Below are 26,999 nucleotides of genomic sequence, written 5' to 3'. Positions count from 1 at the left end.
TGCTGCGCCTTGAGCTCGGGGCGTGACAAGTAGTGACCCTTCTGGCATTTCTGCACAAACTCTTGCAGCATCCTCTGGTAACAAGCTGACGGTCGTTCACCGGCACGGCCCCTGCTCGCCCATCATCAACACCAGGCAAAAGCTGAACCACAGGCAGATCCTCCACCATGACCAAGCCCGGGTCATTTCCCTCCACAACCGGATATCCGCTGCTTCCAGGAAGGATAAATCGACCGGCGTCACGGCATCTCGTTCAGCACCTCAGACTACATCGTGACGGTGGGCTTCGGCACTCCCAAAAAGAGTTTCTCGGTGATCTTCGACACCGGCAGCGACATCTCGTGGATCCAATGCAGGCCATGCGCCGGCGGGTGCTACTCCCAGAATGAGACGCTCTTCGACCCATCCCAATCGTCTACCTATGCCAATAACTGTTGGCTTCCTTGCGTAGGAGACCCTCACCTTGACGCCCTCTAACGTGCTGACAAACTTCGAATTCGGGTGCGGGGAGAAGAACAAAGGCCTCTTCGGTAGCGTCGCCGGGCTGGTAGGCCTCGGCCGTGGCGAGGTGTCATTGGCATCGCAAGCAGCACAGGAATATGGCGGAGTCTTCTCCTACTGCCTCCCGCCGAGGGTCAGCTCGACCGGGTATCTGACACTGGGAGCCAGCGGGCCGGCCCCCAACGTCAGATTTACGCCGATGCTCACCAATCCGGCGAAACCCTCCTTCTACTATGTTGAGCTAATAGGACTAAGTGTTGGAGGAAAGAATTTATCGATACCGCCGAGCACCTTCACAGATACCGGAACTATCATCGACTCCGGCACGGTGATCACCTACCTTCCATCGTCGGGCTACTCTGCACTTCGTGATGAATTCAGGCGGCAGATGGCAAACTATTCCATGGCGCCTCCACTGCCAATGTTGGATACTTGCTATAATTTTACTGGGGTTGGTTCGATATCATTGCCTTCAGATGGTCTAAGATTTAGCGGCGGAGTGACGCTCGATGTCGATCCTTCGGGCATACTTCATCCTGCGAGCATCTCGCAAGCTTGTCTAGCGTTTTTTGGAAACAGCGATCCGAGCTCGATCTCCATCATTGGCAACACGGTGCAGCGGACGTACGACATTGTTTATGATGTTGCCAGGGGTGTTGGCGGAGGCCTGAGGGGCCGAGTCAATGTTGGCAGAGGCCTGGAGGGCCGAGTCAGTCCCGCCGCCTGCCAACGTGGATGCGCTGGAGGAGTAGGGTGGGTTATACCACTAGGGGGTCCCTGAACCTACTGGCGAGGCCCTGTCGGAGTCCGGAGTTGGGCGAGGCTTAGTCGGAGTCGACTCGTGGCGCTATGGGCCCCTGCGCTAGTTTAAGGAAATAAAGTTGCGCCTTCACTAACACCTGCGGATTTTGGTGTAATGGTAGCACTTGATCCTGACAATTGGTATCAGAGCCATAGGTCTCGAGTTCGAAACCCAGGCATCACGTTGGGAGGGGATTGTTGGCGGAGGCCTGAGGGGCCGAGTCAACGTTGGCAGAGGCCTGGAGGGCCGAGTCAGTCCCGCCGCCTGCCAACGTGGATGCGCTGGAGGAGTAGGGTGGGTTATACCACTAGGGGGTCCCTGAACCCACTGGCGAGGCCCTGTCGGAGTCTGGAGTTGGGCGAGGCTTGGTCGGAGTCGACTCGTGGCGCTATGGGCCCCTGCGCTAGTTTAAGGAAATAAAGTTGCGCCTTCACTAACACCTGCGGATTTTGGTGTAATGGTAGCGCTTGATCCTGACAAGGGGAATGATTGGGTTCGGAGCCGGAGGCTGCAGCTGACGGATGGATATGGTAGTTATGACTTCTGATTGATGAGCCAATCTGGTAATCAAAAAACAAGAATAATGAAGCGCAGGAGTGATGCGCAGATGTAATAGAATAACGTGGACAAACTTACTACTGCTATATATCTTTGTTGTTGCTGTTGTTTTACGGAAACTGTTATCTTTATGCCAGTCAGTAATAGACCTTTCAGCTACCATGCCTATTGTTGATTCCCAGTGGCTCTCTTGTAGGTGTAGGAGTTTTGAACGAGGAGACTCGGGAATCCATTGAGTTCTCCTCTCTCTCTTTCTCTCTCCCTTTAAAGTACTAATCCGTTTCGCTGCTGTGCTTTGAGTTTTAATGACTTTCTGCTTGATTTTTGGGTCAGATCCAACTTCGACATAAGGATTCGATGAGACCCAGGGCCAACTAAGGAATTATTTTTCAGAAGTTGCCATGGCGCAAAAAGCGTAGCTCATCGTCCAAGACTTCCAGTCGCTGCATGGCCCCCCTGTAGCCTGTGGGTGCTGGTGTTAGTGTTCGACCATATGCATGAGGGGGTAGCGCTTGGACGCTGTGCTTGCCAAACTTGGTATGTGGAGGTCTGCACGCAAAGCCTTCAATCGAGTCCAGTCATATCGGATACATCTTGGAGAATTCGTCTCCATCATCATCCGATGCTGCTGATGCAGTTGCTGGTGAGTTTGATGCAGTTAATAACGTCGAAGATAGTGGATAATTGGCCAATCTGAATGTGAAATTGGACGATCGTTTGCTACCTGCGAAGGTGCGATTAATGTTGGAGGAGGAACAGGCCGTCCTCAGCGCCTTAAATTCCGTCCAGTCAGACTGACTCTATGACGAAGAATCGATGATGATTATAAATTATTATAATAAAGAGTCATGAGTCTGATCATGACAGCAAGCTAATTTATGCGGGAAGTGGAAGGTCGTCTTGTTTGACAGAAATTATTTTAGAAGACCTAGATTCTACCATGCATCCATAAAAAGATTTGTGGGGGAAAAAATCATGAAATATTAGTGTATTACGAGTGTCTCGTATGTTATTGCTATTAAAAATTGAATATTTTTATGTTAAAAATCCAGTACTAAAACTAGTTTCTTTTTTTTTTTTGGCGCAATAGCGGCTCACACACTACGGGTGTGAATGCAGCCAACAAAATTAAAAAATAGAGAAACTGATTTCTCTTAGTTCGCAAAGAGTTTCTCAACATCAACAAGAAGGAAGAGATTGTAATAGTTCTACCAATTTCAATGTCAACAGCATCTACGTTAGGAGTAATGCTACTAAATTCTTTTGCGCTGAAGGTATCTAGAACAATAGTGCTTTCGATATATGACATGTCTCGCTCCTAGCAACAATTAATATATTGATTTTTTAAATAAAGTTAGATCTAACGGCTGCGTATTCACCCTCGGTGGCATTGTTTGTTTGGAAAGTCGATTGTCTGTCCACCAGGAGAGTATTGGCTCGGAGGGGGTGAGCATCACTCCAGATTGTGGGGTTTGCTAGGTGGCAAAGGAGTCTATACGCCACGTCTTGTTCGGTTGCCAGTGTGCTGCTCAGATTTGGGAGTGTGCTTTGGCCTCTTTTGACTTGTGCCGGGGATGAGCGTCGATTGAGGATTTTCTAATCTTCTTGGCAGAGTCCTCTCGGAGGCCCGAGCAGCAAGAGCAGCGGATTAGGGCAGCTTATCTAGCTTAACACTACTGGCTAGATAGAATCTCTTCGAGGATAGAGATACACATCCGAGAGTGGGGGTGGATAGGGCCTTACTTCATGCGGCGAAGGTCTTCGATATCACTGTGTCGGCGTCTCTTGGGTTGGCTAGGAAAATCTGGAGCTCTCACTCTGCTCATGTAGCATCCAGGATTATTCTCATCTCCTGAGAGCCCCCATCCCTTGGTTTTCTCAAGGTAAACTTCGACGGTAATGTCCCAGCGGGTTGATGCTGCGACGCCAGGTTTGTCATCTGAGATCTGCAGACCAGATTAGCGGCGGGTGGGGGCCGGCGCATCTTTGATCAAACTGTTGCTGGGGCCGAGGTCAGAGCTGCTTGGGAAGGCGTTTTTAATGCAAAACGAGTGCTGGTGCGGGCTGCATTATTCTTGAGAGGGATGTCGCCAATGTGATCGGGGGGATTCAAAATCCCAGGCAGTCTGCTGGGAGGATGCAACTGCTCCATGACATTTGCCGTCTTTTAGGTGAATGTTCTGCCTTCCGGACCTCTACTGTGTATAGGGAGGCCAACAGTGCTACAGGTTGGGTAGCTTTTTATGCGGCCCACCACTCTGGTGATGTCATCTGGGAGGGACATGACTCTGCACAATCTTTCTGGCATTTTGACTATATGGACTATACTCACACATGGTGTATGTAAGTCGCTGATGTACCAAAAAAAAAAGAAAAGAAAAGAAAAAAAGAAAAGAAGATTAGATCATCATACTGATTTGCCAGCTAAGCTTCTCATAGTACAATGAGATTTTAGAAGCCATTATGCTGATACCACAATCAGTTGTTGGAAACCCGCCCATGCTGCAGAAATTTAAATAAATTCAGATGGCAGCGGAAGAGGCACAAGCGGGATCGACGTTCATCATATGAACGTTATTCAAAAACCATTCGTAGACATATTAGAATTAAAACTTTTAAACTAATTATGAAGATCAGATCTTCACCTTATGCGGGTAGATGATCACCGCAAACTAAAGTTCGTGGTTTAGGATGAAGGTTCGCTTGAAGCCGTTCACACGTTCGGTCTCTACGGGTATCCACACGAAGTAGAGATCCGATCAAAGCTTCCTTGTCTCCCCGGGGTGCTAGCTTCTTTGCAGAGACTACTTTAGATGGCAGATGTCCTCCCTTTGAATCAACCCTTGATTGTGCTTGGGAGGAGGAACAAGAAGGATGAAGATCAGAGAAGGATCAAAGCCCCTGCAGCCTTCTTTCTTTTCCCTGCATTGGAAGGAGGAAAGGAGGAGGCGGAGGCCGCCAAGGCCTTCTTCTTTTCTTCTCCTTGCTTGCGGATGAACCAAGGAAAAAGGGAGAGGGAGGCTCACGGCTCAAGGAAGAGGAGAGGAAGAATTGCCTCTAGGGTTTGGCCTTTTGGTCCTTATAAAGGCATATGGAGCTCCTACCTTTTAGGAACTTCATTATTTTCCTTTTAAGAACCAAGAGGAGGGGTGCACGCCCCTCTTCTTTTCTCTTTGATTTCGGCCAACACCTCTTCCTAACCCTTCATCATGCATGCCCCCACTTGATCTAATCAAGTGGGGCATGGGGTCTAACCCTAGGTGGTTCAATCCTCTTCTAAAGAGGATTGGGTGCACTTGTTTCCCTTCAAATCCTAATCCAATTAGGATTTGATTGAACCATGAGTCAATTGAACCCTTCAATCCTAATCAAATTAGGAGTCATCATAGTTCATTAGATTAATAATTAATTAGAACTAAAGAAGTCCTAATCCAATTAGGATCTATTTAATTTTAGTCCTAATCCAATTAGGACTCGACTTTGAATCCGTAGTCCTAATCCAATTAGGACTTCTAGGAATCCTATTCTAAATAAGAATCCAAATTGAATTCAAAATCCTAATCTAATTAGGATTGTAGGAATCCTTCTCCAAGTAGGACTCCCAGTCCTTCTCCAAGTAGGACTCTAGGAATCCTACTCGAAGTAGGATTTGTATTTAAGTCCAATTAATCAATTTCCATTGTTCCTTTTTCTATTGATTATCAATCGAATTGATTACTCGTGATTCATAATTACTTTTCAACCATCGGATCGGTCAATACCTCTAATGTGTGTGACCCCATAGGTTCTATTATGACTGATAGTGAGATATATTGCGATCTCTATCACAATATCATTGAAAACTCCTTTTAATGGATTGGAACAGTTCCAACTCAACTCATCAGGTTTATCGATCATCGAGATATTTTCTGTGAGTCTCACCATCCACCAGTGACACCTAGCAGTATGTAGTGGCTACCCAGCAGCATAAAATGATGAATCTCTAGATGCAGTTATCGTATGATACAGTCCTACTATCATGGATCCCTACAGGACGGAGGTCATGAACAACTCGTCAAACCCCATCGTCTGTCGTCTGTCATATGTCAAGATTTATTCGACTTAAGTTCGAGAGTGGAAAACTCTTTCTCCACTGTGCATACTGCCCCGGCCGAGGTCTTATGAACTCAGTCTTATAAATCATATAGGATCTCTCCTTATCTACCAAGGTCGATAAGTTCCATATAGGTGCATACCCTACTCTTACAGTGAACCTATTGCAACCAATCTACACTGTATGGATCCGTATGTCTAGAGACCATGTATACGTATAGTCAAACTACAATAACCTCTCTATGTGTAGCCGAAGCACCGCAGGTCAAAGGACTAGTCACACTACTGCAACATCAAGCAAGTCACTGACGAGTGGATAGACATTCAAGTGACTTCTTGTCTTGGTCACACTCAGTACCATTATTCTTAACAAGCACCTGCACTATTACTTCAGTGTCGCCACACCGTGGACTCGAGTCTCGTCCATCCATAAGGAAAGCAATGTGTGCACTGATCTCATCGGATCGATCACCATCCTCGTGATGATCCATTGATCAGGAGCATTCAGAATTTAATCATCAATGATGCATGGCTCAAATTCTTAACTCTTAAGAATATGCATCATCATCTTATTAATTCTTGAACGATTCATAGACATATAAACAATATGAATGAAAAGATGCCTTTTATTTATTCAATAATAAATAGTCAAGTACAAAATTATGTTCTAGAATTAATAATGTGTCAGCCAGATTGGCTTCTAGGGCATACATCTAACAATCTCCCACTTGCACTAAAGCCAATCAGTTATATATCTTAGTCCCATCTTTTTAAGGTGGGCTTCAGTCTTTTGCTGACTCAGCTGCTTAGTGAACGGATCCGCCACGTTGTCCGTGTTAGATATATACCCTAGAAGCCAATCTGGCTGACACATTGTTAATTTTGGGACATACTTTGTACTTGACTATTTATTATTGAATAAATAAAAGGCATCTTTTTCATTCATATTGTTTATGTGTCTATGAATCGTCCAATAATTAATAAGATGATGATGCATATTCTTAAGAGTTAAGAATTTGAGCCATGCATCATTGGTGATTAATTTCTGAATGCTCCTAATCAATGGATCATCACGAGATGGTGATCAATCCGATTAGTGTACACATTGCTTTTCTTATGGATGGACGAGACTCGAGTCCACAGTGTGGCGACATTGAAGTAATAGTGCAGGTGCTTGTTAAGAACAAGGGTACTAAGCGTGACCAAGACAAGAAGCCACTTGGATGTCTATCCACTCGTCAGTGACTTGCTTGATGTTGCGGTAGTGTGACTGGTCCTTTGACCTGCGGTGCTTTGGCTACTCACAGTGAGGTTATTGTAGTTTGACTGCACGTATACATGATCTCTAGACATACGGGTCCATGCAGTGTAGATTGGCTGCAATAGGTTCACTGTAGGAGTAGGGTATGCACCTATATGGAATCTATCGATCATGATAGATAAGGAGAGATCCTATGTGATTTATAAGACTGAGTTCATAAGACCTCGGCCGAGGCAGTATGCATAGTGGAGAAAGAGTTTTCCACTCTCGAACTTAAGTCGAATAAATCTTGACATATGACGGACGATGGGGTTTGATGAGTTGTCCGTGACCTCCGTCCTGTAGGGATCCACGATAATAGGATTGTATCATACGATAACTGCACCTAGAGGTTCATTATTCCATGCTGCTGGGTGGCCACTACATGCTGCTGGGTGGTGGATGGTGAGACTCATAGGGAATATCTCGATGATCGATAAATCCTAATGAGTTTAGTTGGAACTATTCCAACCCATTGAAAAGTTTTTTCAATAATATTATGATAGAGATCGCAATAGTCCGCGGATTCTACTCTCTGCACTTCGACATACTTCTTCTCAACATAGTCGCGTATGAGGTGGAAGCGCCGCTCTATATACTTGGACTTCTGATGAGACCTTGGCTCCTTAGCAAAAGCTATAGCACCATTATTATCGCAGTAGAGTGTTATGGCATCTGATGTCATCACGTCCAATTCTGCAATAAATTTTTTGAACCAGAAGCCTTCTTTAACAGCTTCAGAGGCGGTGATGTATTCAGCTTACATAGTAGAATCAGCAATGATCGGTTGTTTAGAACTTTTCCAATTCACCATACCACCATTGCACAAGAACACATATCCAGATGTTGACTTTCTATCATCGATATCAATCATGAGTCTGAATCTGTGTACCCTTCTACCTTTAACTCTGATGTTCCTCCAAAGACCAAGAATAAATCTTTAGTTCTTCTTAAGTACTTAAGAATATTCTTCACAGCTGTCCAGTGCTCTTCACCTGGCTTCGACTGATATCTGCTAGTGACACTCACAGCAAGGGCTATATCAGGTCGTGTACACAGCATGGCATACATGAGGCTCCCTATTGCCGATGCATAAGGGATCTTGCTCATGCGTTGAATCTCTTTAGATGTGTTGGGGCACATCTTCTTGGAGAGATGAATTCCATGCCGGGTAAGAGACTCCTTTTGGAGTTTTCCATGCTGAACCTTTTCAGCATTTTCTCTATGTACATCTTCTGTGATAGGCCAAGCATCCTTTTAGATCTATCTCTATAGAATTTTATCCCCAAAATATAGGATGCTTCCCCAAGGTCTTTCATGGAGAATTCTTTTGACAACCAGACCTTGACTGAGGTTAGCATTGGAATATCATTCCCTATCAGGAGGATGTCATCCACGTATAGTATGAGGAATACGATAGCACTCCCACTAACCTTCTTATAGACACACGGTTCCTCTTTGTTCTTGATGAAATCAAATGTTTTGATTGCATCATCGAAACAAGTATTCCAACTCCGAGATGCTTGCTTTAGTCCATAAATGGACCTTTGCAGCTTGCAGACATTGTGATCTCTATCACTGGAAGTGAAACCCAAAGGCTGTTCCATATAGATATCTTCATCAAGATGTCCATTCATGAAAGCTGTTTTCACTTCCATCTGCCAAATTTCATAATCATGAAATGCTGCAATGGCAAGCAATGTTCGGATGGATTTCAGCATGGCTACAGGTAAAAAGGTTTTCTGATAATCAATGCCTTCACGCTGACTATACCCTTTTGTCACTAGCCTTGCTTTACAAGTCTCTACCTTTTCATCCGAACCTATCTTTTTTTTATAGATCCACTTACATCCAATAGGTACAATACCTTCTGATGGATCCACTAAGGTCCAGATATGGTTGGAATGCATGGAGTCTAACTCTAACTTCATAGCTTCCAGCCATTTCTCGGAATCGATATCTGATATCGCCTCGTTGTAGATTTTGGGATCCTCTATGTGTTCCCTATCTTCCACGAGAAATATTTCTTTAGTATCCTCTTCAAGCATACCTAAGTATCTATCAGGAGGATGGGAGACCCTACTAGATCTGCGAGGTGGAATGTGTACTTGCTCTGTATGAATGGGTTCTATAGGATCCATGACTCGTTGCTTTTCAGAGACTTTCTCTTCAAGCTCAATTTTCCTCCCACTGCCTCTATCAAGGATAAACTATTTTTCAAGAAGATGGCATGTCGGCTCACAAAAATATTGTGATCCTCTGAGACGTAAAAATTGTATCCTAATGACTCTTTAGGATATCCTATAAAACGAGCACTTATGGTCCTAGCCTCTAGTTTGTCCGCCTGTAGTCGCTTGACGTGGGCCGGACATCTCCAAATCTTGAGATGACCAAGACTTGGTTTCTTACCATGCCATATCTCATACGGTATGGTAGGAATGGATTTAGAGGGAACTCTATTCAGTAGATATACTGCGGTAAGTAAGGCATCTCCCCAAAGAAACAAAGATAAATCAGTGAAGCTCATCATGGACCGGACCATATCCAATAGAGTCCGATTTTTCCTCTCTGACACCCCGTTGAGTTGAGGTGTACCCGAAGGAGTCTATTGTGAGACTATGCCATTCTCCTTGAGATAGTTTCGAAATTTTCCACTAAGGTATTCTCCTCCTCGATCTGATCGAAGAGCCTTAAGAAGTTTTCCAGTTTGTTTTTCTACTTCATTTCTGAACTCTTTGAACTTTTCAAAAGATTCAGATTTATGTCTCATAAGATACACATATCCATACCGTAAATAATCATCGGTAAAGATAATGAAGTACGAATAACGTCTCCTAGCTTGCACATCGAATGAGCCACATACATCTGTATGTACTAGGATAAGTATTTCAGTTGTCCTCTCTCCATATCCTACAAAGAGCAATCTAGCCATTTTTTCTTGAAGACAGGACTCGCAAACTAGATATGACTCGAATGTCATTGAGCCGAGAAGCCCATCTTTATCCATTTTGTTCATTCTGTCCTCTTCAATATGGCCAAGTCTGAGGTGCCACAAATATTTTTGGTTTATCTCATCCCTGAATCTCTTGGATCCTTTGGCACTCACTTCTTGCTCAAACACATTTACAGATACATCCATATGCAAATGATAGAGACTGTCAATCATAAAACCACGTGCGACTATTTTATTTTTGAAATAAATAGAACAGCAGTCTTTGTGAAATGTAAAAACATGACCTTCCTGTGCTAGACATGAAACAGAAATCAAATTTCTGCTAGCAGCAGGTACATAATAACAGTCTCTAAGTAATAAACTAAAACCAGACGGTAGTCGCAGAGGATAGGTGCCCACAGCCACAACAGCAACTTTTGCCCCGTTGCCAATCCGAAGGGTTACCGCACCTTCCGCCAGCCTTCTACTTTCCTTTAAACCCTGTATAGTAGTGCACAAGTGAGCACTAGAACCAGAATCTATAACCTAACTCAAAGTAGAGAAAACCGTAAGGTTAGTTTCAATCACGAGCAAGTCTAACATACCTTCTGAAGGTGTGTCTGCCTTCTTGTTCTTAGGCTCTCGAGGTATGAAGGACAGTTCTTTTTCCAGTGGCCATCGACATTGCAGTGGAAACATTTTCCTTTGTCATTAGCCTTTTTCTTTTGAACTTCCTTCTTTGGCTTCTTGTCTTTCTTTTGCTTCTTTGCAGGCTTTTTTTTTCTTCCAAGTAGACTTTCTCTTGGAACCAGAAGTCAACTCAGCAGCAAGGACATTGTGTTGGGAATTGTGTCCCAAAGCCAATTTTTAATTGTAAGAAATTGGATTATGTATATATTTTATTAAAATGAATAAAAATTTATTCTGGCAATTTTCTATTCATCACAAGTGTTACATCTTCAAATTGAACTCCTGTGTATTGTGATGAAGTCCTTAGGACTAATTTAGTGGATAAAAGAAGTTTTATCATTTAGTCCTTAAACCAGTTCGCGACCAAATGATGAGCTGTCAATTGGACGACAGCTATGTCAAGTATAGGTCGTTGTGTGTCATTTAGTTGGTTGTCCTCTTAAACCAAAGAGTGTGGAGACACTGTATGGCATACAGGTGAGATGTAGGAGTACATCATCACTGAACAGTGACTCACCTGCGTAGCACTCCACTGTCAGGAGTTAGCTCGCAAAGCATATGGGCATAAGTACCCCTTAGACTTGAGACTGTCACGGTGACTTGCAAGCAACTCACTGTACTTAGGCACTGGATGACCTGAATTTCTAATTCAGGGATCGGAAGGATGCTGGGTGCAGTCAAGTACTCGCGAAGTCTGTGAATGAGTCAAGATGGGATTGACTGCTCCAGATTTTAGGAGTTGATGTCTCACTGTATTTCAATTCAGTAAAACCTTGGCCAGGGTAAACCAAGTGATAGGTCACTTGATTTGATTATTTGAAATACACTATGGATGACCGGACCCGGAGGTCGACAGTCCACTCTGAGGTCATCTTGAGCATCGATGGTCATAGGGATGAATTATGCAACAACCATACGTCTAGGTTCTTGAATGTTGCTTTGCATATTCGACCTATCCGAACATCGGGTATCATTGCTAGATGGTCACCTCGATTAGTGCATGGAGTAGTCCATGTACTACCGGCTTAGTGTTCGAACCTATCGGAGTCACGCACATTAGTCAAACTAAGTAGGAAGGTCTTGACCCAATTTAATTAAGAATTAAATTGTGGGTTATTTGGAATTTGGTTCTGTCTATGTTCAGCTAGCACTGAACATGAGGTACATGCTAAATTTCATGGATGAACAACTAATTAAGTCTGTATTTCAAGTCAATCAAGTTTCAATTAATGTAATTGAACTTGATCAGGACTCAATTGTTGAGATTGGAATTGATTGGGTCTAAATTAGTGCAATTGGGCTCGATCACGATTTAATTGGAATTTAATTTCGTATTTATTCTGATTTAAGTCGGATTTGGATCGAGCCGAAACTGGACCCAATTGAATCCTCCATGAGTCGGACTCATGTGGAATTTTTCCAGGTCAAAAATCATTCAAATGGGCTGTCAATTTGGTTTAGAACCAAATAGGCTTGCTTTATTACAAAATGGGCTAACCCATTTTCTATTTGGCTAATCCCATTTGAATGGTGAACGGCTGACTTGTTTTAAACTCCTGTGGACCCATGGACCCTTAAGCTCATGGACCCTTAAGAGATGCTTATGAGCCGCGATGGAAAAGAAACGCCTGGGAGCAAAAATAGAGTCTTCTCCGTCCTTGGTTCAACGCCACACCGTGCCACCATCCGGACTCCGTTCGGCTTGCCGTCTGGACCGAAATGCTCGATTTTGAACCGGCTACATTCCGATTCATTTAGATTTTCGAAATCTGGCACGTTTTCATGGATTCACTAGTTTTTTCCACCGTTTGTTTTTGAAACAAACGTTATGAAATTCATCATGAATGAATTCTTTAATGCTTGGCCAATAACGCCTCTTAACTCCTCTCAGCGTTGGCCTATTTGTAGGCCACCGTATCCTCTTAGAAGAAGAGAGGAAGAGAATTTTCTTGAGAAGAAATTGTCAGACAGAGAAGGAGATTTGATTCTGTGAAGAAGAAGAAGAAGAGAGAGGAAGGAGTCCTTTCTCTCTGGTGGTTTGGAGTTCGGCCCAGATCCAGTGTTCTCTCCTCCCTTCCATTCCCTCTGTGATCAGGATCAAGAGACGGGCGTCTGTGGCCCAGGCGTGCTGTGAAGAAACGGGAGAAAAGAAACCGAAGAAAGAAAGAAAGAGAAGAAAGAAAGAAAGAGAAAAGGGAAGGTCCTTTTTCTGGATTTCTTTTCTTTCAAGGGTCCTTTTAGCAAAAGATTGTTTTGCACGAGTAAAGACATCATCCAACCTTCTTGCGAAGTTTGACGTGCGTGCGAAGTAGAGGGCTTGCAGATCCGGGCCTCGCAGAGCTACCTTCAGGGATCTAGATCCGGATCCAGATCCAGATTACCTCGACCAACTTCCGCTGCGGGCTTGAGGTAATTTTTACATAAAAAAATTAAATTAAATATTTATAATTGTTATAAATAAAATAAATAAAAATTTTAAAACTGATTTTTCATGCCTGGCGTTTGATTTTATTGGACAACTCGGAAGATTTTTTCCTTCAACTGGTATCAGAGCCAGGTTGGCCGTTGGAATTGGCCTATAATATCTAGAATTATGCATGATTTAATTTTTAAATTTAGATTAGATCTAGATTTATTGATAAAATATCAATCTTGTGCTGAATTATAAGGTTGTCCTGCTATAAGGATAATCCCTTATAGTGAAAAGGTTGTCCTAGCACAAAATTGAGATTAATTTGTATCATAAAATAAATAGTTTATTTTTGTGAAATTATGCATAATTGATGTTTATGAAATTTTAGTTTTAAATTTATTATGACCACAAAGTTTAAATATAAATTTTTTATATTTGGAATAAATTGACACCTTGAATCCATGATCATAATGCATTTAATAAAGAATTAAATGTTGAATTTAAAATTTAAAATTTGAATTTCAAATAAAGATTTAAAATTCAAAATTTGAAATTCGAATTAAAATTTAAATTTGAACATGGGTTTTGGGGCATGGGTTAGCACAATCAGATTAGTTGACTAGGTTAGACCTAATCATGAAATCAAATTGAAATGGACTAACTTAAGAAACATGATTTAATCTAATCAATAGTTGAACTAGACTAAATCAAGCTTTATAAAATGATAAACTCAATAGTTGTAGTTTATTATATCCAAACATTTCAATTGGATCTGATTGTGGCTCAGTGGTCGAGCCCGAGTTCCTAAGGATAACCTAAATCAACTTGATAAACCAATTGGTGTCTAAGGTAAGTCGGCATTTGATCATGGTTTTTAATTGGGGCTACCTCTTACCTGGCCAACATAGTTGGTGTCTAGGAAAGAGGTTAATGGCGTAACCCTCCCATGATCTCTCTTACCTGGCCAATTTGGTCAATCAAGTTTTGATTAAGGTACCTTGAGACTTGGCACTCACCCATGCCATTAAGGGAAATCAGTGTGACTGATTTAGGTGTCTAATAGACCAATAAGAGCTAGTCCTCTATATGATTTGGTGAAGTCAGTGGGAGGATTTAGTATTATCAGTCAGTGTCACATATCAATTAAAATCCTCTAAATTATTAGGTCCTAAAATGATAAAGTTATATAGATAACTAGATCATAGCCTCCCATTAAGGTGAATGATAATGGGTCCAATATTACAGTTGAACATGCAGGACGCTTCCGTCTGGTGTTCCTCTGAATACTGGAATTATCTTTCGTTATATGATAGCTTTTTGAGCTATCTAATTGTGATTAGGTTGGCCGAGCCTTCCTCGGGCCTGATCATACATTAGGTAGTGTCATTGAGTTAGTTCATTAATGGTTGGACCTAACCAGGATTTTCAGTGGAGGCCTCCGCCTACTGATTACCACTTGGGGCAAAATTGATTGCTAGAAATTGTTTAGAGAAATAATTGGTAATGTACCTACCCTTAGATGCACATGGGTTGGCCGAGCCTTCCTCGGGCCCGTATGCAGTCTATACGGATTCTAGTACCCACTAGGAAATTAAAGTAATTCCTCGAATTAAAGGTAGAGGCTATTAATTCGATTAAAATAGTGGGAGAAAACTTTAGACTAAAGTCCAAGTCTTTAGGATTAAATAAATCATATACTAATTAGTTGGATTTTTCCTTTATTTTTCAAATATGGCTAACTCATTATCCCTCCGAACACTATTAGACAATGATAAGCTTAATGGACCTAACTTCGATAGCTGGTATCGAAAGATGAAAATAGTATTAGAGCATGAGCGGATCCTGTATGTGATATCGGATCCTGCACCTGAGGAACCTGCAACCAATGCACCACGTGCAATCAGAGACGCTTATCAGAAGTGGCTCAATGATCGCACTACAGTGCGTTGCATCATGAGGGCCTCGATGAATGACGAGTTTAGTCGTAAATTCGAGGAAGCGCAGCCAGTGGAAATCCTTCAAATGTTGAAGGAGTCTTTCGGCACACCTGATGATGTTGAACGACATAAGACCTCCTGCGCTATATTCAATGCCCGCATGAGGGAAGGGGCATCGGTCACCGATCATGTATTGTACATGGTCGAACAAATCGATCGCCTAAGTAAACTTGGCTTTCCTTTGCACGAGCAATTGGGCAAGGATGCCATTTTGAATTCACTTCCCAAGTCCTACCTGACCTTCCTTAGTCATTATAGAATGACTAAACCTGAAGTATCCTATCATGGTTTGCTAGGTTTACTGCAGACCTATGAGAAGGATCACCAACTCAAAAAGGAGTCGGTGAATGTGGTAGGTGGGACTTCTGCAAGACTTTCTTCCTTTAAGAAAGGAAAGAAGAAGAAGGTGCAGAAAGCTCATGCTGGGGTCTCTAAGCCCAGCCAGACTAAGAAGCATAAAGCCGATAAGAGCAAGGCAGAGTGCTTCTTCTGTAAGAAGATGGGTCATTGGAAGCGGAACTGTCCGGCTTATATAGCGTCCTTAATCCAAACAGGCCTAAGAAGAAAAAGCAGCAAACAGTTGCTGCACAAGGTAATTATATGATAACACCTTGTAATTTTTCAATTTATGATTCTACTACTTGGGTATTGGATACCGGAAGTCCAATTAATATTTACAATTCATTGCAGGGACTTCAAGTTAGTAGAAGATTCAAGAATGACGAGAGATTCCTGAACGTTGGAGATGGAAGATCAGTTCCAGTCCTAGCTTTAGGAGTCATTCAGTTTGTTTTTGAATCTAGAGTAGTCATATTAGATGATTGTCATTATTGTCCAACATTTTTAATGAATGTCATCTCTGTAGGCCTTTTGGCCAAAAATAGTTATTGTTTATCAATAAAAGAAAATTTTTGTGATATCATTTTGAATGGTATTAAAATTTTTCGTGGACAATTGAAATATGGCATTTATACTCTATCACTACCTGTGAATGTAATGTACACCTCTAATAAACGCCCTAAGTTAGATAATGTCAATGAAGCCTATTTGTGGCATTGCCGGCTAGGTCACATAAATAAAAACAGGATAAACAGGTTAGCCCAACAGGGCATTTTAGAAATCAATGATTGTGAATCATTGCCAACTTGTGAATCCTGTCTTCTGGGTAAGATGACCAAGTCACCTTTTTCTGGAAAGGGTGAACGAGCCAGCGATGTTCTTGGCCTCATACATACTGATGTATGTGGACCTATGAACGTAAGTGCCAAAGGTGGTTATGCCTACTTCATAACCTTCACAGATGACCTATCCAGGTATGGGTATGTCTATCTGATGAAGCATAAGTCGGAATCATTTGAAATGTTCAAACAATTTTGTAATGAAGTAGAAAAACAGACTGGAAAGAGTATTAAGATCCTTCGGTCAGACCGAGGAGGAGAATACCTTTTTGGTGATTTCTTGACTTATCTAAAGGAGAATGGGATTCTCTCACAATGGACCCCTCCAGGAACACCTCAGCACAATGGTGTATCCGAAAGGAGGAATCGAACTCTATTAGACATGGTTCGATCCATGATGGGGTTTACTAGTCTGCCTGTATTTTTTTGGGGTTATGCTTTAGAGTCTGTGTGTATAATACTAAATAAGGTTCCAAGTAAGTCTGTTGAGAAGACTCCATATGAGATATGGACTGGGCGTAAGCCGACACTTTCATGCCTTAGGGTTTGGGGATGTCCGGCTTATGTTAAATGTTCTCAAACTGACAAACTTGGTCCTAGATCCGATAAGTGTTATTTTGTAGGGTACCCCAAGGAAACTAGGGGTTATTACTTCTACCTTCCTAATGAACAAAAGGTGTTCGTAGGACTTAAGGCAACCTTTTTGGAAAAAGAATTCCTTAGTGAAGGAATTGTTGCCTCTAAGGTTGAACTTAATGAAGCTCAGCAGATGGAAGATTTAACACAAACTACTGAACCCATAGAACCGGATTCGATTAGATCAAACCCGGAGCCCAATATAGAAGCACCATTAAGGCGATCAGGTAGAGTACCGCGTCAAGTGGACAGATACTACGGTTTCTTGGTCCAAGACGCAGATCCCATTGAGCTTGATGAGAACAATGAGGATCCGATTACCTATATGGATGCTATGCAGAGGTCCGACTCTGAGTTATGGCTTAATGCCATGAGATCCGAAATGGAATCCATGAAAATCAATAGTGTATGGACACTAGTTGATCCACCCGAAGGGATAAAACCCATAGGGTGCAAATGGATCTTCAAAAGAAAGAGAGGCGCAGACGGAAAGGTGGAGACCTATAAAGCCCGTCTGGTTGCCAAGGGGTATCGTCAACGTTATGGTATCGACTATGACGAGACTTTTTCCCCTGTGGCAATGCTAAAATCTATTCGGATCATGCTTGCTATAGCAGCATATATGGATTATGAAATCTGGCAAATGGATATGAAAACAGCTTTTCTAAATGGAGAGCTGGAAGAAGAGGTGTATATGATACAACCCGAGGGTTTCACATCCACAGACGAGTCCAAAGTATACAAGCTACAAAAGTCCATTTATGGACTTAAGCAAGCTTCTCGAAGTTGGAACATACATTTCGATAAAACTATCAAAACGTATGGCTTCATTAAGAACGAAGAAGAACCTTGTGTCTACAAGTGGGCTAACGGTTCAGTGATCACATTCCTTGTCTTGTATGTGGATGACATTCTCCTAATTGGGAATGACATCCCTGCATTACAAAATGTAAAACTCTGGCTGTCATCACAGTTCTCCATGAAGGATCTGGGAGAAGCATCCTACATTCTAGGGATGAAGATCTATAGAGATAGATCTAAGAGATTGCTTGGATTGTCCCAATCCACGTACATCGATACTATGTTGAAGCGGTTCAACATGGAGAGTTCCAAGAAGGGCTATCTTCCGATAGGCCAAGGAATTTCTCTCTCTAAGAAAGATTGTCCGACAACTTCCGAGGAGAGAGAGCGTATGAGTAGAATCCCATATGCTTCTGCAGTAGGTTCTATCATGTACGCCATGACATGTACAAGACCGGATGTTGCTTACTCACTAGCAGTAGCGAGTAGGTATCAGTCTGATCCGGGTGAGAACCATTGGAAGGTGGTGAAAACTATCCTTAAGTATTTGAGAAATACTAAGGACCAATGGTTAATCTATGGAGAATCTGACTTAAAACTTGTGGGGTTTACAGACTCTAGTTTTCAGTCAGACTATGATGACAGTAAGAGTATGTCAGGATTTGTGTTTACCCTGAATGGAGGAGCAGTCTGCTGGAAAAGTTCCAAGCAGCATTCAGTAGCCGATTTCGTATGCGAAGCAGAGTATGTTGCTGCATCAGATGCGGCAAAGGAAGCTGTTTGGATCAAGAAGTTTGTAAATCAACTTGGTGTTGCTCCCTCAATCAACGGTCCAGTTCTTTTGTATTGTGACAATACTGGAGCCATTGCACAAGCAAAGGAGCCAAAGTCTCACCACAGGACCAAGCACATTCTGCGTCGCTACCACCTTGTACGAGAGATCGTGGAACGAGGTGACGTTAATCTTCAGAAGATCGATGGAAAGGAGAACCTAGCTGACCCATTCACTAAAGCACTTTCTGTAAAGGAGTTCGATTATCACAAATCGAAGATGGGTATAAGATACTGTACAAATTGGCTTTAGTCCAAGTGGGAGTTGTTGGGAATTGTGTCCCAAAGCCAATTTTTAATTGTAAGAAATTGGATTATGTATATATTTTATTAAAATGAATAAAAATTTATTCTGGCAATTTTCTATTCATCACAAGTGTTACATCTTCAAATTGAACTCCTGTGTATTGTGATGAAGTCCTTAGGACTAATTTAGTGGATAAAAGAAGTTTTATCATTTAGTCCTTAAATCAGTTCGCGACCAAATGATGAGCTGTCAATTGGACGACAGCTATGTCAAGTATAGGTCGTTGTGTGTCATTTAGTTGGTTGTCCTCTTAAACCAAGGAGTGTGGAGACACTGTATGGCATACAGGTGAGATGTAGGAGTACATCATCACTGAACAGTGACTCACCTGCGTAGCACTCCACTGTCGGGAGTTAGCTCGCAAAGCATATGGGCATAAGTACCCCTTAGACTTGAGACTGTCACGGTGACTTGCAAGCAACTCACTGTACTTAGGCACTGGATGACCTGAATTTCTAATTCAGGGATCGGAAGGATGCTGGGTGCAGTCAAGTACTCGCGAAGTCTGTGAATGAGTCAAGATGGGATTGACCGCTCCAGATTTTAGGAGTTGATGTCTCACTGTATTTCAATTCAGTAAAACCTTGGCCAGGGTAAACCAAGTGATAGGTCACTTGATTTGATTATTTGAAATACACTATGGATGACCGGACCCGGAGGTCGACAGTCCACTCTGAGGTCATCTTGAGCATCGATGGTCATAGGGATGAATTATGCAACAACCATACGTCTAGGTTCTTGAATGTTGCTTTGCATATTCGACCTATCCGAACATCGGGTATCATTGCTAGATGGTCACCTCGATTAGTGCATGGAGTAGTCCATGTACTACCGGCTTAGTGTTCGAACCTATCGGAGTCACGCACATTAGTCAAACTAAGTAGGAAGGTCTTGACCCAATTTAATTAAGAATTAAATTGTGGGTTATTTGGAATTTGGTTCTGTCTATGTTCAGCTAGCACTGAACATGAGGTACATGCTAAATTTCATGGATGAACAACTAATTAAGTCTGTATTTCAGGTCAATCAAGTTTCAATTAATGTAATTGAACTTGATCAGGACTCAATTGTTGAGATTGGATTTGATTGGGTCTAAATTAGTGCAATTGGGCTCGATCACGATTTAATTGGAATTTAATTTCGTATTTATTCTGATTTAAGTCGGATTTGGATCGAGCCGAAACTGGACCCAATTGAATCCTCCATGAGTCGGACTCATGTGGAATTTTTCCAGGTCAAAAATCATTCAAATGGGCTGTCAATTTGGTTTAGAACCAAATAGGCTTGCTTTATTACAAAATGGGCTAACCCATTTTCTATTTGGCTAATCCCATTTGAATGGTGAACGGCTGACTTGTTTTAAACTCCTGTGGACCCATGGACCCTTAAGCTCATGGACCCTTAAGAGATGCTTATGAGCCGCGATGGAAAAGAAACGCCTGGGAGCAAAAACAGAGTCTTCTCCGTCCTTGGTTCAACGCCACACCGTGCCACCATCCGGACTCCGTTCGGCTTGCCGTCTGGACCGAAATGTTCGGTTTTGAACCGGCTACATTCTGATTCATTTAGATTTTCGAAATCTGGCACGTTTTCATGGATTCACTAGTTTTTTCCACCGTTTGTTTTTGAAACAAACGTTATGAAATTCATCATGAATGAATTCTTTAATGCTTGGCCAATAACGCCTCTTAACTCCTCTCAGCGTTGGCCTATTTGTAGGCCACCGTATCCTCTTAGAAGAAGAGAGGAAGAGAATTTTCTTGAGAAGAAATTGTCAGACAGAGAAGGAGATTTGATTCTGTGAAGAAGAAGAAGAAGAGAGAGGAAGGAGTCCTTTCTCTCTGGTGGTTTGGAGTTCGGCCCAGATCCAGTGTTCTCTCCTCCCTTCCATTCCCTCTGTGATCAGGATCAAGAGACGGGCGTCTGTGGCCCAGGCGTGCTGGGAAGAAACGGGAGAAAAGAAACCGAAGAAAGAAAGAAAGAGAAGAAAGAAAGAAAGAGAAAAGGGAAGGTCCTTTTTCTGGATTTCTTTTCTTTCAAGGGTTCTTTTAGCAAAAGATTGTTTTGCACGAGTAAAGACATCATCCAACCTTCTTGCGAAGTTTGACGTGCATGCGAAGTAGAGGGCTTGCAGATCCGGGCCTCGCAGAGCTACCTTCAGGGATCTAGATCCGGATCCAGATCCAGATTACCTCGACCAACTTCCGCTGCGGGCTTGAGGTAATTTTTACATAAAAAAATTAAATTAAATATTTATAATTGTTATAAATAAAATAAATAAAAATTTTAAAACTGATTTTTCATGCCTGGCGTTCGATTTTATCGGACAACTCGGGAGATTTTTTCCTTCACATTGCCCCTTGAACCTTTCAAGGCTCCCTCAGCAGTTACCAACATATTTAACAGTTCAGTCTTAGTGCATTCAATCTTATTCATGTGGTAGTTTACTATAAACTGTCCAAATGAATCAGGAAGGGATTGAAGGATCAAATCTACTTGTAATTTCTTGTGCATGTTCATACCGAGCTTCTCAAGCTCCTCCAGGTCCTTGATCATAGTCAGACCGTGATCATGGACAGACTGCCCCTCGCGCATCTTTGCTTTGAAGAGCCTCTTGGATACTTTAAAACGAGCTGTGCGACTCTGCTCACCATACAACTCTTGCAGGTGTGTCAGTATGTCCCTAGCAGTCTTCATATTCTCATGCTGGCATTGGAGTTCATTGGACATGGATGCCATGATGTAGCACTTGATCCTAGTGTCATCGTCTGTCCACTTTTCATGCGTCACATGCTGATCAGTGGTCGGACGTGCTGGTAATGTGGGGATATCATTGTCGAGCACATAGCCTATTTTCTCGCAACTCAGAACAATTTTAAGATTTGTAAGCCAGTCTCTGTAATTGGTACCGGTCAATTGGTTGGTCTCAAGAATACGGGTCAAAGGATTTCAGGCTGACATTATGATCTGCAGAGAGTAAAGATTCTAGTTAGACTTTTTGTACTTGATCCTAATCTGTTCTAGAATCTTTTAGAACAAATGTACCTCCCACTATTTTTACGAATTCCTCACACTCCCCTGGTAGAAAAACGGAAATCCTACACGACTAGGATTTCTAGTGGGTACTGCGGTCCCACCGATTTACATACCACCTCACCTAACAGTTATTGGTGACACATAAATGGATGAGTGTACAACTTTTGTACAATGCTTCTCAAGCATGTTGTAGTGCTACTTGGTCTCTAAGTTATGAAGACCTCACCTAACAGTTATTGGTCTCATTCCTTAGTTAAGTCAGACCCACCGTATAACTATAGAAATAAAGTTGTTATTGGGTCCTCACCTAACAGTTATTGGTGCCCAACCCCATCTTTATCCCTACAACATCACATGTCTATAGAAAGGTCCAGCCCCCCGTTGCAACTTGCCCACTATGTCCAGCCGAGACAAGTCAACATTAGAAAGACCTTAGCAACTCTACTACGGTGGAAGACCTATCGACTTAATATCGGTTAATCAGGTCTTAATGTTTGCAACTTGAGCTCTTCATAAAAGGTAATCGAACAATTAGCCAGGTAAGCAGGTGGGAGGCTCCCCTTACTTAGAGAGTAAGGTCCTAATTAAGTAACTACCTTTAATGCTTTCCTAGACACCAATTAGATCAATTAATCTATTATGACTTGCTCATATTGGTTTACTCTCGACTTGATTGAGAAGGTTTTAGTTTAGGTCTCATTGGGATTGCTCTACTAGTTTGCATCATATGTAAACCTATCTACCCCACTCACATTCGCATCACATGCAAATAGCACATCACAGACAGTTATAATTGCAGCAATAAATAAAAACTGAATTTAAATAGGTGATGATCATGGATTCTAATTAGGTCATATTACAAGCATATGCACGTCAATCGATCAACTTTTCTTCAACTCTTGAATTGGTTTCAAGCCTCCTTGATTTGATCTTTGATCAACTCTTGATCCAATCGCCATCAACCGCTCAGATCGCCGTTCATCTCATGCACTATCTTCGACTTGATCGTTGACGTACATCACATCACAGAAATACAACCAGATATAAAATAAAAATAATAATAAATTACATCCCCTTTTAGGAGGCATACAGGCCTCTCAAAACATCAAATAAGATGCATGCAAGCATCTAAAAAATTTCATAACATTACAGATCACATCGCAGGTCATTACATTTGATACCAAAAGGGTTTGAATCCTATGATCATCACCACATGCAGCAATTATACTTTTCAGATCTGAAATCTAATTGATTATCTTTTGACATGGGTTGCTGATCATGCTAAACATGATTCTAAACTTTGTAATCCCATTAACAATACAATTAGAATCATTAATTTATCACATAAAAATCAGCATGCAAAAATCAGCAATCCTGAAAAATTCTGCATGCAGAAAATTTCAGCATACATATCCTTTTAAATTTCAGGTCTATCATGCCCGTTTATAATTAATTCTAACCTTAATCTATGAAGCCTAGGCTCTGATACCACTATTGGGAACCCGCCCATGCCGCAGAAATTTAAATAAATTCAGATGGCAGCGGAAGAGGCACAAGCGGGATCGACGTTCATCATATGAACGTTATTCAAAAACCGTTCGTAGATAGATTAGAATTAAAACTTTTAAACTAATTATGAAGATCAGATCTTCACCTTGTGTGGGTAGATGATCACCGCAAACTGAAGTTCGTGGTTTAGGATGAAGGTTTGCTTGAAGCCGTTCACACATTCGGCCTCTACGGATATCTACACGAAGTAGAGATCCGATCAAAGCTTCCTTGTCTCCCCAGGGTACTAGCTCCCTTGCAGAGACTACTTTAGATGGCTGATGTCCTCCTTTTGAATCAACCCTTGATTGTGCTTGGGAGGAGGAAGAAGAAGGATGAAGACTAGAGAAGGATCAAAGCCCCTGCAGCCTTCTTTCTTTTCCCTGTGTTGGAAGGAGGAAAGGAGGAGGAGGAGGCCGCCAAGGCCTTCTTCTTTTCTTCTCCTTGCTTGCGGATGAACCAAGGAAAAAGGGAGAGGGAGGCTCATGAAACAAGGAAGAGGAGAGGAAGAATTGCCTCTAGGGTTTGGCCTTTTGGTCCTTATAAAGGCATATGGAGCTCCTACCTTTTAGGAGCTTCATTATTTTCCTTTTAAGAACCAAGAGGAGGGGTGCACGCCCCTCTTCTTTTCTCTTTGATTTCGGCCAACACCTCTTCCTAATCCTTCATCACGCATGCCCCCACTTGATCTAATCAAGTGGGGCGTGGGGTCTAACCCTAGGTGGTTCAATCCTCTTCTAAAGAGGATTGGGTGCACTTGTTTCCCTTCAAATCCTAATCCAATTAGGATTTGATTGAACCATGAGTCAATTGAACCCTTCAATCCTAATCAAATTAGGAGTCATCATAGTTCATTAGATTAATAATTAATTAGAACTAAAGAAGTCCTAATCCAATTAGGATCTATTTAATTTTAGTCCTAATCCAATTAGGACTCGACTTTGAATCCGTAGTCCTAATCCAATTAGGACTTCTAGGAATCCTATTCCAAATAAGAATCCAAATTGAATTCAAAATCCTAATCTAATTAGGATTGAAGGAATCCTACTTGAAGTAGGACTCCCAGTCCTAATCCAATTAGAACTCTAGAAATCCTACTCGAAGTAGGATTTGTATTTAAGTCCAATTAATCAATTTCCATTGTTCCTTCTTCTATTGATTATCAATCGAATTGATTACTCGTGATTCATAATCACTTTTCAATCATCGGAGCAGTCAATACCTCTAGTGTGTGTGACCCCATAGATTCTATTATGACTGGTAGTGAGATATATTGTGATCTCTATCATAATATCATTGAAAACTCCTTTCAATGGGTTGGAACAGTTCCAACTCAACTCATCAGGGTTTATCGATCATCGAGATATTTTCTGTGAGTCTCACCATCCACCAGTGACACCTAGCAGCATGTAGTGGCTACCCAGCAGAATGGAATGATGAATCTCTAGATGCAGTTATCGTATGATACAGTCCTACTATCATGGATCCCTACAGGATGGAGGTCATGGACAACTCGTCAAACCCCATCGTCTGTCATATGTCAAGATTTTCGACTTAAGTTCGAGAGTGGAGAACTCTTTCTCCACTATGCATACTGCCCCGGCCGAGGTCTTACGAACTCAGTCTTATAAATCACATAGAATCTCTCGTTATCTATCAAGGTCGATAGGTTTCATATAGGTGCAAACCCTACTCCTACAGTGAACCTATTGCAGCCAATCTACACTGCATGGACCCGTATGTCTAGAGACCATATATACGTGCAGTCAAACTACAATAACATCTCTGTGAGTAGCCGAAGCACCGCAGGTCAAAGGACCAGTCACACTACTGCAACATCAAGCAAGTCACTGACGGATGGATAGACATCCAAGTGACTTCTTATCTTGGTCACGCTCAGTACCCTTGTTCTTAACAAGCACCTGCACTATTACTTCAGTGTCGCCACACCGTGGACTCGAGTCTCGTCCATCCATAAGGAAAGCAATGTGTGCACTGATCTCATCAGATCGATCACAGTCCTCGTGATGATCCATTGATCAGGAGCATTCACAATTTAATCATCAATGATTCATGGCTCAAATTCTTACTCTTAAGAATATGCATCATTATCTTATTAATTCTTGGACGATTCTTGGACGATTCATAGACACATAAACAATATGAATGAAAAAGATGCATTTTATTTATTCAATAATAAATAGTCAAGTATAAAATTATGTCCTAGAATTAATAATGTGTCAGGCAGATTGGCTTCTAGGGCATATATCTAACATCAGTTAATAGAAGCCATAAGATATAATAACTCTATGTAATGGTGAATAAAGAAATAAAGAAGAGTATATGTAAAGAGATAAACCAATCAGCCATGTTCCCCTCCTTTTCTTTTTGGGTACAAGGATGGGCTTTAAGCTGAAATTAGAGTCTGGATGCAATTCTAATTTCTAAGAGCCAGAAACACAGGATCTGAAAACTCCAACATACAAACTAGATATGTTACGGTGGAAAGAAAACTGCAACACAGCCGCATCATCTCAGGCTTAAAGCTGAATTTTCCCCAACTTTGATGTACAACGCTGTCATTGTTGTAACTTGTTTCACGCAGCAATACTCATTTTTTGAATTGTCACTCCGTATGGGCGAAATTAATTCCCCACTCTCCGAAAGAATCTGGTGTAACAAAAAGTTTCCTAGTCCAATGACTTCACTAATTTCCGATCCTTGAGAGCCTTTTATTTTTTAATAAAATACCAAAAATGCCCCTGCCCCTCCTGATCTCCTATGTCCACCGAAGAAGAAGAAGAAAAAGGGAGTCGCAACGGCCAACCACGGCCGCTGCCGGCCACGGCCCGGCCCTCTCCCGAACCCCCTCCCGCGGCCGCCGCAGCACCTCCCCACCATGGGGCGAGGGCATTTCCGACAGCATCTCGCATCCTGCGGCCAGCGCCTGCCACGGCCTGGCCCCCTCCTGCGTCCGTTGCGGCTGGCGCCAGCCTTGGCTCGTTCCCCTCCCGCGTTCGCCGCGGCCTAGCCCCTTTCCGACAGATAAAAGCATCTGTAATGCATGGCGCTAATAAGCATCGGTAATGCATGACGCTAATAAGCAAAGCATCGGCAATTACCGACGCTTTTAAAATGAGTCGGCAAGAGAAATTTCGACGCTTACATTGCCGATGCTTTTGCGGCATTTTATAAAATGTCGATAATAAAAATACCGATGCTTATAAGTATCAGTATATACTTACAAAAGCGTCCACAATGCTTGATTTCCTTGTGGTGGAATAATGTGATTTTAGTTTTGAAATTGGCTGGTAGCACTTTATTAAGACCCATAATCTTAAAAATAAATTAGTATGTTCACCATTATGCTTAACTAT

General features: G+C 42.1%; 1 protein-coding gene across 1 annotated transcript in view; it reads left to right on the top strand.

Moving 5' to 3' along the window:
* LOC120105348 (aspartyl protease family protein At5g10770-like) overlaps positions 1-26,999 on the top strand; it is a 43,383-nt gene that overhangs the window by 10,487 nt on the left and 5,897 nt on the right. The window contains exons 2-3 of the mRNA XM_039117713.1: positions 69-244; positions 452-1,210. Coding sequence (XP_038973641.1) covers positions 69-244; positions 452-1,210 — 935 coding nt within the window. The remainder of the gene's footprint in view (positions 1-68; positions 245-451; positions 1,211-26,999) is intronic.

Source organism: Phoenix dactylifera, unplaced genomic scaffold (assembly GCF_009389715.1).
Source record: "Phoenix dactylifera cultivar Barhee BC4 unplaced genomic scaffold, palm_55x_up_171113_PBpolish2nd_filt_p 000265F, whole genome shotgun sequence".
Taxonomy (NCBI): Eukaryota; Viridiplantae; Streptophyta; class Magnoliopsida; order Arecales; family Arecaceae; genus Phoenix; species Phoenix dactylifera.
The sequence above is the reverse complement of the archived record's forward strand: the minus strand, read 5'-3'. Positions and strand labels throughout refer to the sequence as shown.